We start from the raw sequence: 16,317 nt of genomic DNA on the forward strand, positions 1-16,317 counted from the left end.
TCGAGTCACATAAAATGTATTAGTACGACTTAAATAAATAAAAAAATGATTTTATTTTATTTCATTTGAGGTATTCTTGATATTGTTATTATATTATTAATTTTTTAGTATTATTGACAATTTTATTAATTGACAGTTAAATATTTGTACGCCTATAAGGCAGAATGCATGTTCTACCATATATCATGACCACCTGATTGTAATTCTGTATTCTGACAAATAAATGATTTGATTTGATTTTGATTTGAAAAAAATAAAACTTCGGCGGGAAATGAACCATAAAGTAAATAAAGTGACCTTTAATAAATAAAAATACCTAGGAGTATATATTAGGACTGGAAAGTTACAGTGGTATTCAAAGAAAATAATGTACAGTCGACATCACATCAACCAATCTAAATTCATTGCAAATTCGACGTTATTATCGCGACATAGAGATACACAATACGTGCAAAGTACATACAATGAATTGAACATGCGTTTGACTGTATCTATTCATAATTGTATTCAATTAAAAAATTCAATCGAAGTGATCTTTACGCACTCCGTAAACATTTTTTCACGTTCAGTACGAGGAAATATATATTTTTTTATCTTTCCGCAATCCAGCCAGTATTTTTTTCAATATTTCAAATTGCATATTTGATGATTGTAGAAATGGAGACCCATTAAAATTCGGTAACAGAATATTAACACTTCAAAATGTAAAATGGCAGACTATATGAAATTTCAAAAATGTAATACAGTTACATCGTTAATTAATTTTGGAAAATCTAAGAGATATATATTTGTTACTTCTATATACGACGTTATAGTTACGAAAGACAATTTGATTATATATCATAAAAAATCTAAATACAATACAGAAGATATTACAAACAAACAATAATCCACTTATAGTCCAATTTCAAGGGAAATCACACTATATTTATTGTGAAAACAAGCAAAAATATATTTAAAAAAAACAATATCATTGCGCGTTCCTAAATTCTATTAACATCAATTTCTAACTTTTCTAACAGTCCGCCAATCCTCGTCGGCGTCCGGTTTCTGGCTCTAACTCGATTGAACTGGTCTTAACTGGTTCCAAGTAGTTAGCTGCGGCTGCGGTTTTTAACTACTATTGTATAAAGTTTAGTTTGTGTCCACCTGGGGGAAGTAAAATCTAGAAAATCACGAGAGTTTTCGATTAACTGAAGTAAAGCTAAGAAGCTGTAGTGGTGTAATGGTTAAGACGACCCGCCTGTGGATCGAAAGGTCCCAGGTTCGAATCCTACTCGTGCCGCATGAGTTTGTATACAAATCTGACTCATATATAGTAGTCTTCATAGACCACCACTTGCTTCCGGTGAAGGAAAACATCGTGAGGAAACCTGCACACTGCAGACCAGATCACGGCAAACCACTCCGTTAATAATTCCAAGAAAGTTGTTGCGTGTGTTTCATTCCACGTAATGACCACGACCCTCAGCCATGAGGAATACGACTATGAAGAAGAAAGCTAAGAGCCAAGTTTATAGTACTATATTTTACCCGCCGTTCCGCTTTCGTGTATTTACCACGAAAGCAATATTTTTTCAAAAAGGCACCTACCTACCCGTAGGTACTCCTCCTTACTTTTAACTACATAGTAATATGCGAAATTTCAATAAGATTGGTTGAGCGTGAAGGTGTAACAAATAAACTTTAGGTATTCCTCGAAGCGCATACTTGTTTTGAGCGCATCGAAATTATCCTTCGAACCGTACCAAAAAAGTGCGCTTCGAGGAGGAATACTTAAAATATGGCAACTAGGTTCAAACATAATTTAGTTAAGGAAATTAAAGGATTGAGCACACGACGTATAATGCTATTAATTCGAAAGCAAACAGGCTTAATTCAATATGTCTTTTCGACATTCGTTAATCAGTAATGCTAATATTTTATGCCTTTGAGATACAGACACAGTATCACGTTTTTCCCCTTCACTGAGTAGACAGAGCCAACTGGGTTGCAAAATTTGAAGGCCGCGTACAGAGCTAACAGCTTGGAGAATTATAATACACGCACACACACACATAATAAACTTAAAAAAAAATTAAAAAAAAAACACCAAAGATTTAACTCTTGATAAATGTTTTGAGAATAAATAATTGAGTGGCCTTTTGAAAAATAGAAATACATTAGGAATACTTATAGGTATATCTCTAATTCATTATATTATGCTATTTCGCTAAATATGATTTAATCCCCCCCCCCCCCCTCCCCCAGTTCTCGCACGGCCCTATTTGACTGCGATCCTACTGTTGTTCAATTGCCTTTATTATCTCCAGCCAGATGCATAAAACCTGTTTTATTTGACACTTTCTGACCAATCAAAACGCTTCACAAGGTCTTATCTTAAAGTTATCTCCAATAATCTAATTGAAACTGAAGCGGTGCAAACCAGTTCTCGCGGGTCAATACCGGCGCGATCCGGATATTGTTGGTTTTAATTGCGTTTGTTGCGACTGTTTGTGAATTGCTAATTGGCAAGTTGATGCCAGAATTCAATTTTGGTATCGTTTGATACTGTTCCGCGCATTGGTTAAGTAATTAGTATAATTAAGTTATTTCTTATTAGTGGAAAGTGCGATTGCAATCATACAGTTCAGAGGTAATGGTTGTTGTTTATTATGATATATATATACTATCGTATGAATGAACCTAGATATACCTACATTTCTGGATCATCCTTGTTATTAATACAAAGCTGTCATACAAGCTACGCAATGTCTTATGTTGATTTGCGACCGTTATAGAAATGAAAATGTATTTTATATATATATATATATATATAAGTAATATAATATATTCGAAATCATTTACAGTGCTGGCTATTCGCCTTTGCAAAGCACCTCGATGTCCGTACCGCCCAAACTTGAGCCACCATCAAAAAACGTCTCAAGGTGCATTTTTTGTTTATAAAATACTAGCTGCGCCCCGGGGCTTCGCTGCCGTGGGAATTTCGGGATAAAAAGTAGCCTATGTGTTACTCCAAGTTATATTCTACCCATGTATCAAATTATGTAACAATCCGTCCAGTAGATTTTGCGTGAAAGAGTAACAAACACATACATCCTGAGTTTGTCTATCCGTTGCCGGTCAAAGGGCTCACACAACGTGCGGGCTCGGGACATAAGATAAGAAAACTTCTAGAAAGTTTTAACTAAATTTACTACAGATATGATCTGAAAGGGCTATGAGGGTCTGATGCTAGTGATAGTCTTTTGTTCTCTTTTGTTTTGTAGAAAATGTTCAGGAGCGGTGGTGGTCGAAAGACGCTGTGAACGAACCGTCACAGGTACGAATCTTACTCGTGCAAATCATCGCAATAACTAATGAGAAAGTACTTTTGTTTGTTACCTCTTCACGCTCTATCTACTCAATCAATCTTCTTGAAATTTTGCACACATGTAGTTTGAATTTTGGAGAAGGACATAGGGTAGCTTTCATCCAGGAGAAGTAACTGTTCCCGTAGGAAATATACGCTGGTTCACCAGCGTATCAAATTATTTATTCAAAAATTAAACGCCCACACACGATTTTATAGATCCATAGAAACCGATCCACCGTTTATTTGTCTAACAACTGAAACTAAAATCTATAAACTAAAACCAAAGTTTAGATTCCAGGACTCAACCTAAATTGCCTATTATAAATTATCCCAACCAATCACTAAACAAATCCGGAGACTAGTCGAGTAAGACTCGGTAAGCCACAAAACATAGAACAAACTTTGGAACTATGTTGCAATAATATTAAACATCTATATTTAGGAATGATATCCAGCATTTCATAACGTGTAATATATGCTATAATATCATATTTTATGATCTGATATCGCTTGGAATTACGCTCAAATGATTATAATTTTTCTGTTTTTATAAAAACATCTAACTTTATTTGAGCGTTCATTTCACATAATATTTCCATCATTTGGTATCATGCAAATGGTTGGGTGTTTTTAACCATCGGATAAATTTTCTCGGCAAATTATGCATGCGAGAATATATCGAATGTGTACAAAGAAATCTTAATATATTTTTTTTACAAAAGTATAATTTTGCCGCAATCGTTCATTATTAGTCAGAGGAATCTTATTGAATTCAGTGTTCAATAAAATAATCAGTAAACCGTTGAGGAGTTCCCTTGTCGGGAGCCGATCATGGGGTACATAACATAATATCAAATTGTGCATAATATTAAAACTAGTAATAAATCTTCCAAATTGTACACTTCAGCTAAATCGGTTGAAGATAATAGAAGCTAGAAAATTAAGCTGCAATGTGGTTGCGCTCGAGCAAACATAACTATTCACACATACACATGGCTAAAAGATTATTAAACAGAAAAAGATAATGAAAATGTCATACAAACATTGTTTTTTTTTCTATAAAATGTAAGCAAAAATCCTTATTAGCGCTTCCCAGTTCATATATATAAGTGGAAAACAACCCTTTACTCCAGTTTGGTCAAGCCACTAATCGGACGGTAGACGACCATCAAACTTCGCAATTTTGCTATGAAAGACTATATACACTCTAAGTTAATGGCACTAGAAGCGAATTTACAATGACAAATTGCTTTATGGTTTTAGATAGATTCGGGTGGAGCTCCACTTTTAGAATGGGCTCTTTTTATACTACTTAATGATATAGTAGCTTTGAGATTTGTTATATTCGTCGAAATAGTGAGTTTCAGTGCTTCACTCAAGTTATTTGTTTTGATTTCACCCAGTATGAAGCAGTGGTGGGTTAAGATGCCCGCCTGTGGATCGAAAAGTCTCAGGTTCGTATCCTACTCGTGCCATATAAGTTTGTATACCAATATGACTCATATATATAATAGTTTTGATATACCGCCACTTGCTTCCGGTGAAGGAAAACGTCGTGAGGAAACCTGCACACAGTGTGGACAGTTTAGTTCACTAGTGTGTATGCCACTACCTGCCACTAGATGTAGCGGTAAGTAGTAGTAAAAGTTATGTCAGATGCCTTTAGGCGACTTGAATAAAATCTGACACCAGTGTTAGCAATAACACATTCGATATGGTGATGATAACTTAGTATTCGCCCAGCAGGTCTACCGTTAACTTTTACAGAACGATTCCAATGAAACTCAGTTCAATTTAGGAACCTAAAATGAATCGCATTCATACTAAAAATTAATTTGATGGTACGAATTTGCGATGCAGTTCAGTTAAGGTCGTAAAGTGGATCGCGTTAAGAGATGACAGCAAGCCCCCAGTTTCTACCTAAAATTCAGGGTGTAAAACCATATTCTCTGCGTGTCACTAGTTTCGTAATGAAAATTTGAATTCTCCCCTTGGATTCGCTATAAGTGGCAACCGACCCACGCCAGTTGAATTCCCAACTCGTCCGGCAAGTTGGGTCCAATCCACACAAGTTGGGTCGATCCCAAACAACGTTAACTTCGCTACGTTTATATAACAATACTTCTACATTCCTTGTGGTCGTTTGATGAAATACCTATAACAACGTCACACCTGAGTATATATTTAACTGGCTTTTATTTAGTTTCACGTTGTCTGTCTGTAATCGAATCTTGCAAGTTAAATTTCACCAACTTCCGCTATAATATATTTGAAATGCTCCACGTCGCTTCAGTTTCATGACATGACATTAATGAATTGATGGTGCACACAGGATCGGCTTCCAACGAGACAACTTCTCAACGGTTTACTGTTCCGACATGATCTTTTGACACAAGATCAATACAAGATCAATATGCCGACAAAATGTTACTTTTGTAAACGCGGCGGAGAGCGACATTGTTTTATACTATTGCTGTGCTCCGGGGCTCCGCTCCCGTGGTAATTTCGAGATAAAAATTACCCTTTGTGTTATTCCAGGTTATATTCTACCCATGTAACAAATTTCATAGCAATCGGTCTAGTAGAGTTAACGTAAAAGCGTAACTAACATACATGTGAGTATGTAGGTATGTGTGTACATATCTACATACTCACAAACTTTCGCATTTAGAATATTAGTAGGATAGTGATAATGATTTCCCATTGAAGTACAGCCACGAGTCACAGCTAGTCACTATAATGTGTATTAATACATATTTTATAGAAAGTCAACAAAACATTATTCATAAAACCCGCTAGGAATGGAAACGGGAAACGGATGCAGCGAATTTAAAATGAATACAAATTAGTATAGCGGATATTCCTTACTTTAAAAGTCAAAACTTGACATAGTTTTTTAAATTTGCTGCAAACCAAACCCCGAGCCGAGGCGAAGTGGCTCTTGTATATTTAAAAAAATCCAACATTAGCCTTCAGCGTACGGTGTTGTGTGAACATGTTGAAAGAGAATTTTTAATATGAAACTCGTCGTAAATTTGTCTACATTTGTATTAATTAATTCGACGGTTTTGAATGTTTTTTGAAAATTGAATCCTAGAAAGCTAAATGACGCAGAATATAATTTAAAACATATTTTGTGTATAGCAGCTGACGCTGTTAATAAACTTTCAATTAATTTCATACTTTATAGTTTAAAACAATGACTCTGCAAAAGAATAATGAATCTACGTAATTTTTTTTATCAACAGTTTTAGATTTAGTCTATTTTAGTTTTTACTATTATTAGACAATTATAGCTATAGCTGGCGCTCTAGGCTTCGCTTCCGTTGGAATTTCGGGATAAAAAGTACCCTATGTGTTATTCCAGGTTATATTCTGGCCGTGTACCAAATTTCGGACAATCTGTCCAGTAGATTTTGCGTAAAAAAGTAAAAAACATACTTTCATACATCCTCACAAACTTTCGCATTACAATTTTAATAGGATATTAGTAACGAAGGTCTTATTTCTTTAAATTAAATAAAATTTGACGTAAAAAGTGCCTGTGAATGTCTAATTTCTGAAAAAAAGTGATTTGATTTCATTAAAATTGAAACAAAATCACGTTTTCACTTCTAAAATTCAGCATTTTATCTATCAAAACAGATTACATTACACAGACCATTACCGGTCGTTTAAGCTAAGTATTTTGGTCGTTATCCATACTTAGGGTGAGTTGTACCAGTCAAATTAAACAATTTATTTCCTTAAATACTAAGGTAAGGTAATATTCACATAATTGTTGGCCGTTGTCAACAGCATACATTATTTAAAAAATATATAAAATTACATCAGATTGAAAATTATATATTATAAATAACCGTTAATAATTAAATTAGCTTCATAATTTATAAATTAAAACGTCACTTGAAAAATCAATAAATTTCATATTTATTGCAGAATTATCAAAATCAAATCATTTATTCAGAAATTAGGCCTTCACAGGCACTTTTTCACGTCATATTCTAAATCAAGTGATGTTTACCAAAGCTGCAAACTACTAGCATTTCGGAACGACCACTGCTGAGAAGAAATGCCGAAATTATGTGACACAATTATAGATTATGTGACATAGTAGATTTTATTTGAAAAAAAAAATACAATTAGTATCTACATTATGCATGTTAATTTCTAGATGTTGATATGATGAAATAATTTTTGAAATCGGTCGGTTGTTTCGGAGATTACCCGCCTCAAAATACAAACTCACAAACGCCTACCTCTTTATAATAATAGGTATAGATTATTATTGTATGCCAAAAACTCTTCGATTGTGTATTGAGATTTATCAAGAAGCCTTTTATTTGTCTCTTAAAATGGTAGCGCTTTTCTGCGCAGGTCAAAGTTAACGTAAAAGTTGACTGGTGCAACGCACCCTTATCGTATCCTATAGTGGTACTTACTGGCAAAATGCCATGATGCCTAGAATTTGCTAAAGCAACTATAAAGCTTTGCATTCAAGGTCAACTTTTGTTGAACAACACTTGATACAAATGCAACATGTTATTAACCGTTGTTAGCAATATAGTGTCACGGAATTATTTGACGACCTCGGTGGCGCAGTGGTAAGGTTCTTGCCACTGAACCGAGAGGTCCCGGGTTCGATCCCCGGTCGGGTCATAATGGAAAATGATCTTTTTCTGATTGGCCCGGGTCTTGGATGTTTATCTATATATGTATTTGTTATAAAATATAGTATCGTTGAGTTAGTATCCCATAACACAAGTCTCGAACTTACTTTGGGGCTAGCTCAATCTGTGTGATTTGTCCTAATATATTTATTTATTTAGGTACAACAAAATGCAGTTCAGTTACGTTTTAGATGCGATAAATTTGACTTTACTTTAAATATCGATTTCACAAAATTACGTGGATGTGAACCAACGTTCAACTTCCAAGAAAACGAGGAACACGCATCGTGATAAATTGAATTTCGCGAATCCAACTCAGCGGTTTGTTGAAATTTTGTTCAACTCTTAATCAATTTGCATCATCAAATAATTTTGTGGAAAATATCATTTTCACAATTCTTTGAAATTTCCAAGATAAACCCACTTAATAATATTTTATTCATGGAAAAGTTAATCAATACTTTAAGCTATAGTATATTTATCACATCAATCAACATTCTTTATAATATTTAACATTGACAGAAAGAGATAAATCATGTTAATACAGGTCTTAGTGCGAGTTTACATTTCACGTGTCTCCATATCGAGTCGATTCGAAGAGAGATGCAGCGAACTAACACACTGCGCCTTGGTTGTCGTGGCGTCACAATAGCGCAATGTGATTGGATTGCGTCTGACTGAGAATCGACTCGATAATGTGAAGTGAGTGCACTTCGCCGTCAAGTGAAAATTCGCGACACATATATTTTCCTAAAAATGAAAACACATGACACACGCTGTGTGTTGATTTTCAACAATCAACGTTTTAATGTATGCTTTGACGTTTTTATCATTATGAGAGACGGTATTTAAACATAATATATTAGGGCTTAATAATTTGTTAATATTTCAGCGTTACGTATCATCTAATCACTACTTTATTAGATAGAGAGTCATGAAAGCAGAGAAGCCTTTAGTTTGTCCAAGAGTAAGACGCAAAATAGGCTTTAAAAATAATAATAATGACAAAGCAGAAAAATTTATATATTTCTTTAAACACGCTGTCAGAAATTAAGTATAAGCTCTGGAATATTGCTCTGTTTAAAATATTCTTCTGTATATGATAGCTATGTTAATGAGGAAGACTCTAAACTATACGGAATTTCAAAACTCTCCAGAAAGTATAATTTAGTCGGTTAAATGTTAAAACACAATTCGCGCCGCGTAAAGTGAAAATGCTTAAAGAGGCGCTTTGGGCGCGGTATCACGTCGCTTTGACAATGACAGCTGTCAACCGAGATTTAAATATGGCGTCCGATGTCAAACGTGGTTTGCCTTGGGGATTTAAGCGCGAACACGTATGTAATGGTAATTGATTGTTCTGATTTTCAGGTCTACTTATAATGTTTTTGCTAATGGATGTAGGAATGATTTTCTGTCTTAAATTTGATATATATTTTAGTCTCACTATTGCCAAACTTTAAATGTTATTTTATGTGTAATGTTAATTTCTTACGAACTTATTATTTTAATAGGAGGATATTATTTTTGTTAGGAATTTTGAGTAAATAGTAGTGGTAAAAAACTATAATACTCTTCTTTAGCAGCCGGGAGTGTAAAACATAATAATGTGCCCTTCTGGCATGATAGTGACCAACACTGTTCAAATGAGTTTCTTTCGCCATTTCCTCTCAGTAGTGGTCGTTCGCAATGCCAGCAGTTAGTTCGTAGCTGTATGACAATTATTATACAATATAATTTAATATTTGGTACAAGTTATGGTCTGTATTTCTGAATAGATTCTTCAGCTTTGAAGAAAGAAATTCAATAAAAAAAAGTTGAAATTTGCCTCCAACAATTTGACATTGATGGCCAGTATCAATCAACAGACAGGCCTGTGGCACTGTGTTCTTTAATGACATATACCTATAAAAGTATTTGAATAATTCATTCCTGTTCTTCGACGAAATTAAAAAAAATGGATTTAAATTTATATCCCGGAATTCCCGCTGAAACCCACGCTCCGTTGATGTCACTTCACTATATTTTAATTTAACACACGAATTTATTTGTTCCCAGGTGAATGGCGCGGCGAACGGAGAATGCTGGACATCACGCGAGACAAACCTGTCAAAGTGTGTGTGCGTGTGGTTGTACCAGTCAGAGATCACCCTAAAGTAAGTTTTGGTACCATACTTTATTTTCATATTGTCACTATTTCTAAATCGCAAGATAGCATTGACCTTTGAGTTATACTAAACTCTGTCATTCCCGTAAAGGGTAATAAATCATAATAAAAACTTTATTTATCTCAACACAATTTTACAATTTGTTCTTAAAACTAAGAAGTGGTATAAACCCATTTGTGCCACCAGTCGAGAGAGAGAGAGAGAGCCTTTCACCGGGGCATAAAGTACCATGGCCAACTTGAAAGTCCTTAAGTAGACTTCGGACACAGGTTGGTTGGAGCAAAGAAAATATGTCCAGATTTAGCATCTTTGACGGCACAGATTTGAGCTGTTTTTGTGGTGCTTTGCAAACAATGGCCCATTTGACTACATGCCCTGTGTGTTCAAACAAATGCAAGCAGGAGGACCTAATGGCGGCTAATATCTGGGCCGCAACAATTTAGTGTTTACCATCGAAACGCTAAGAAGAAGAAGTGGTGGTATACATAAGAAATTGTTAGAGAAAGGTGTCTGAAATATATTGCACGTGGTATTTCCTTACCACAAGCTATCTTTGTTTTCGAGTGTTTTGATTAATAACACTTGTGTCGGATTTTATTCAAGTCGCGTAAAGGCATCAGAGTTTTACGACTATCCACCGCGTAGTCGCATACACACTAGTGTACTGTAATTGTCAACAAGTGTTCAGGTTTCCTCACGATGTTTTCCAACAATTAAAGCCAGATGTGCAACCCGCTATACATAACAATGCTATTTAAAAGAATTCCACTATTGGTAAGATATTTCGTAGCTGATAATATGTTTCGTACTACGAGTGCTACGAGTTTCGTAGACGCGCTACGATTGTAGACCTGGCTACGAAAATTGTGTTTTAGATCGATTGTTCAGTTCAAATCAATTATTTTGTGTACTTTCTTTTGATGTGGGTTTATTTTAGACATTTTAATTTAATATAATACCCGTGTACCAAATTTCATAACAATCGGTCCAGTAGATTTTGCGTGCAAGAGTAACAAACAAACATACACACATACATCCTCACAAACTTTTGCATTTAAAATATTAGTTGGACGTATGATCTGATTTTGTACCCATTACCGTCTCCCAACAAAGAAACTCCTCAACTTCACTACAATGCGTCATGTGGTCTCTAATCTAAAACTTCTGTCAGAAATTACATTTTTGTAAAGAAACTTACTAAAAAATAAAGCTTGTTACATCCCCTACATATATATAACAGCAAAGCATTACTCAACTTGCCACAGTTGGCGAAAAGAATCGTGCCAATTTGGTAAAATAATACGCCAGAAAATTGGCCAGTTGAAACAAGATCTTTGGGAAGACATTTTTCAAAAAATAAGCTTTGTTACACACCTTTGTTCCTCTAGGAATAAACAGGGGAATATGTTTAACAAAATATATACTATAGAAGGCCAGAACATTAAGGAAAGGCTAATCTATATTATTATTATAAAGAGGTAAGCGTTTGTGACTTTATATGTTTGAGGCGGGCAATCTCCGTAAATACCGAACCGATTTCAAAAATTCTTTCACCATTAGAAAGGTACATTATCCAAGATAGGTTATATTTTCTCTCTAAATTCCCACGGGAGCAAAGCCCCGGGCAATATCTAGTAATCTATACAAATAATATAACTAGTACAATAACAAAGTGGGCTATGTCTGTACATAGGAGATATTAAAGAGAGTAATAATTATGAGAGTTCTTTATTGGTCTAAATACAAGCAAAAACAATTTATTTTTAAAATTTTTATCTTACTGTCTGTCTGTGTGGTTGTTCGCGGCCACGCAAAAACTACTGTGTGAAAGTTTATGTAGGTTTTACAGTTGTATAGCGAATGATGTAACTTAAAATCTGATATTTTTCCTTTCATCAGCACTCGATCACAATCATAATATGTTTCAGTACACCTTTTGACCATGTACTTTATTGTGTACTTACATTGTTATATTACTGATAAAAAAATATACATAAATTTATATTTAAAAAATGGTAAGCCCTTCTGGCATAATAGGGACCAACACTGTTTGAATGAGTTTCTAGTTCCGAAATGCTAGTAGTTTGTAGCTTTGGTAAATATCATTTAATTTAGAATATGACGTGAAAAAGTGCCCGTGAAGGCCTCATTTGTGAATAAATAATTTGATTTCGACTTTGATATAGGTTTCATCGCGACAGGTTGCCTAGAACCCGAGATATCGACAATAATAAGTTATAAGCGGACGCACGAAATAAACGCGGGCGAAATTGCGGGCAAAAACTAGTAATATAGAAATAAATGTATGCCCACGGCTTAAATGGCGGCCTTATGAGAAATATACGTATCATTTGAATCATCTGTCATAGATAATGAAACCCAATGATATATATAAAATATCACTTACTGAGAAAAATGGCATGTGTTGAACGTGTTGGATCATGTCTTGAATGGATGAATGTCTTCGAGGTTATGACACCTATGGAAGATTCCAGGAGCTCGAATCTCATACAATCGAAGTCAATTTCACCGAATTTCTCCAATCTTTTTAGAAGGTTTAACACGGTTTCTTGACTTTCGAAAAATCACAAATAAAAGAGTTTTCCCATTGTAAATTTGCATAAAACCTACGAAACAAAATTGAGAAAATTAATGATGTGAACTTCGATTGCGTGAGTGTCGGGTCCCAGGTTCGAATCCTGCTCGTGCCACATTAGTTTGTTGGATTATTATCTATAGGGCTACGTTTCGTTTAGTCTATTGGACACAGTTGCCACAATTTACAAAACCAAAATCCGAGCAGCAAATTGTGGCGACATTTTATAATTGAAAACTGCAATACTTTTTAATGAGACTGAAAAAAAATTAAGTTTGTAACCAAGGCAAGTTCTCTCCAAGGCAGTGGCAGATTACCAGTAGGCTGAGTTGACTGGAGCCTAGAACGGTAGATTTTAAGGGGCGGCAAATATGGCCCAAAAAAATTTTGTTATACAGAAATGTTATTAGGTCACATAACCTGTCAAACGAGAACAAGACAAAGCAATAAAAGTGATCACGTGGTCCTCGTCTGTCTGTCTGTCTGATCGCGATAAACTCAAAAATTATGCACGGATTTTCATGCGGTTTTCACCAAAAGATAGTGTGATTCCTGTGGAAGATTTAGGCATATAATTTATCATGTTTTTATCCGAGCGAAGCCGAGACGGCTAGTACTACTAATATTATAAAAGCGAGTTTGTGAGTATGTATGTGTGTATGTTTGTTACATTCATTCATGCTAAAATCTACTGAAAGAATTGTTATGGGAAAGTTTATGAGGATGTGTGTATGTATGTTTGATCACGCTAAATCCACTGGATCGGTATGAAATTTGGTACACGCGTAGAATATAACCTAACAAATAGGGTACTTTTTATCCCGAAATTCCCACGGAAGCGAAGCCCCGGGGCGCAGTTTATATTTTATAAATAGCCATGCTCAAAGAGAAAAAGTAAAACTGTATGTTTTGATTTCAGTATACGCATTGTACTCTTTATCTAGTGTAACATATTTTTTTTCATATATTTTTACATAAAAAAAATTGTTGAAAACGTAATGGCGGCGCTAGGTACTCGCAGAGGCCTAAATGGCTCAGTAACATATGTACATAATTTCCCGGTGGAGTGTGGAAATGAAGTGGTTATCAAACAAATCTACTAGAGTTGAGGAACCGGGTCACAGTAGGCATGCGTCGACGGCTGCGCACACATACTTTGAGTGAACCACCGATATTTTATAACAGCTGAGCCCCGGGGCTTTGCTCCCGTGGGAATTTCGGAATAAAATGTACCCTATGTGTTATTCTAGGTTATATTCTACGCGTGTACCAAATTTCATAAGGATCCAGTGCATTTAGCGTGAAAAAGTGACAAATATACACACATCGTCACAAATTTTCGCATTTATAATAATGGTTGTGCATGTTGCTGGAGCCTCCTTTTAAGCAAAAATATGCTTGTGCCAGGAGACTCCGCTCCTTCCTTCCTATGTTATTTAATTTAATTCTAGATACAAATCACAATAATTTCATTAAATTAAACACTTTCAATACGTTAACACAATAGAAAATAATTTTAAATTCAAATGAGTCTTTTTGCGGTACCTGCTTCCTCGGTTGCTACTGTGGGTGCAACCAAGTGTACGCTTGCTATGATAACACTATTATATTTATTAAATTACAATTTTATACCTAATCATTATATACAATACATATATACAAGTATTCAGATATAAATATAATGAGTAATCATTTGTTTGTGTGTAAGTTATGAGGGAGGATCACTTATGAAAGCTTCTATTTCTTCATACGTTTTAGTTTTTAGCCAAGAGATTAAAATAGTATAAAATAGGATACAGAATGATTTTTTAATCACTGACGGAAACTGACTTTTTATCTACACGCTCAGTTCGTGACACGGAACAACTTTTCGTATGGGAGCAACCACAAAATCGCGAAACTTTTCACAAATAATAATCTTTTTTGACAAATAATAATCGTTGAAATCTAATAATTGCGTTATTAGACTGGCTCAATATTTAGATTTCAATTTTAGCTGTAGTATTTTCATAATTTAGTAAAGTCTAAATAAGACAACATCCATTCGGCTGGTTGTTCACGAGTCGATGCAAGAACATGACAAAGCCGAAGTTTATCGAACAGATCTACCTAGTACAGGTCAGATTAGGTCATAGTGGACCCGCATCGGCAGCTGCGCACAAATATTAGACAATATACCAGAATATATCAGAGCTATAGCTTCAGTTGGATCGTAGATGAACTTCGATTATATAATATAATATTTTTGTGTAAGTTTATTGTGTTTCACATCAATGTATAATCATAACCTGTTTTGATATACTTTTTGACTATGTACATTATATTTATACTTTGATATATTATTAGAAACAAAAATTGTAAGAAACAATAATGGTAAGCAATAATGGTATCTTTCGGCATTTCTTCTCAGCAGTGGTCGTTCCGAAATGCCAGTAGTTTATAGCTTGTGAGAAATAACTATTTAATATAAAAATTGACGTGAAAAAGTGCCTGTGAAGGTCTAATTTCTGAATAAATGATTTGAATTTGAATTTATACCGGTAAACACCGCTTGTTACAACTACACTTACTTCTGTGAGGTATATTTGTATTGTTTATTATTTAATACATATTATTTTTATTTCATAAATTTTCATTACATACACGTACCTATGGATTGACATCCTACATATTAAAAAAACAAAGTTCTCTGCCTGTCTGCTCACAATAAACTCAAAAAATACTCCACGGATTTTCATGTTATTTTCACCAATATATAATGTGATTCCAAAGGAAGGTTTAGGTGTATCTGAGGGCATGGGAGTGCCCCCGCCAAGACGACTCGTCTTGCGAAGCGCAAGAGCACTACCTACCGAGACGTTTCGTCGAATTTTTGAAACCTCGTAACTTTGATTTGGATGATGTCAGTTAAAATAGTTAAAATTTTCAAGACATAATACCATGAGTACATTAATTAAATATACAAAGTTTGAATATCGTAGCTATCGTAGCACATACTCTACATTCTAGTTAAAACATTTGGCTTGGCCGTTTTACTACCGTCTTAAAGATTTCATAGGCATTCGTTATCTTATTTCTAGAGTAAAGGAACGTTTTAACTAGAATGGAGTATGTGAAGTTAGGTCTAGTAAAGTTAGGGCGCAAACATCAAGAATCTTGGCTTTACATGAGATCAGACCACTTTTTCATACATTTTGACTAAAGCGTAGAGTTTGTAAAGCAAACTAGACCCGTCTTGGCAACATTTCTACATGAAAATGTTTTTGGTGGGATAATTTATTATGTTCTTACTCGAGCGAAGCCGGAACGGACCGCTAGTAATTTATAATACATTGTATACGAACTCAACTCAAATTTCATCTACGCCAACAAAAACTCGACGAAAAGAGATAACTAATGGACGTAATAAGAGAGATAATATGTCTCATATATCTTCAGAATTTTCCCTGCAAGTTAGCTAAGAATTACCGCCAAAGTACATAAATTAGTGAGGAGAAAGTGGAACAAGTGACAATGTAATTTTGCACA

General features: G+C 34.7%; 1 protein-coding gene across 10 annotated transcripts in view; it reads left to right on the top strand.

The window, feature by feature from the left end:
• Nucleotides 1-16,317, top strand: part of LOC128679690 (KH domain-containing, RNA-binding, signal transduction-associated protein 2-like) — a 172,490-nt gene that overhangs the window by 125,518 nt on the left and 30,655 nt on the right. For all 10 annotated transcript variants that reach the window (XR_008405774.2, XR_008405773.2, XR_008405775.2 and 7 more), the window contains one exon: nucleotides 10,084-10,181. Coding sequence is in view for 7 of the 10 variants with exons in the window: in XM_053762085.2 (XP_053618060.1) it covers nucleotides 10,084-10,181 (98 nt within the window). In the remaining 3 variants the exon portion in view is untranslated. The remainder of the gene's footprint in view (nucleotides 1-10,083; nucleotides 10,182-16,317) is intronic.

This window comes from Plodia interpunctella, chromosome 22 (assembly GCF_027563975.2).
Source record: "Plodia interpunctella isolate USDA-ARS_2022_Savannah chromosome 22, ilPloInte3.2, whole genome shotgun sequence".
Lineage (NCBI taxonomy): Eukaryota > Metazoa > Arthropoda > Insecta > Lepidoptera > Pyralidae > Plodia > Plodia interpunctella.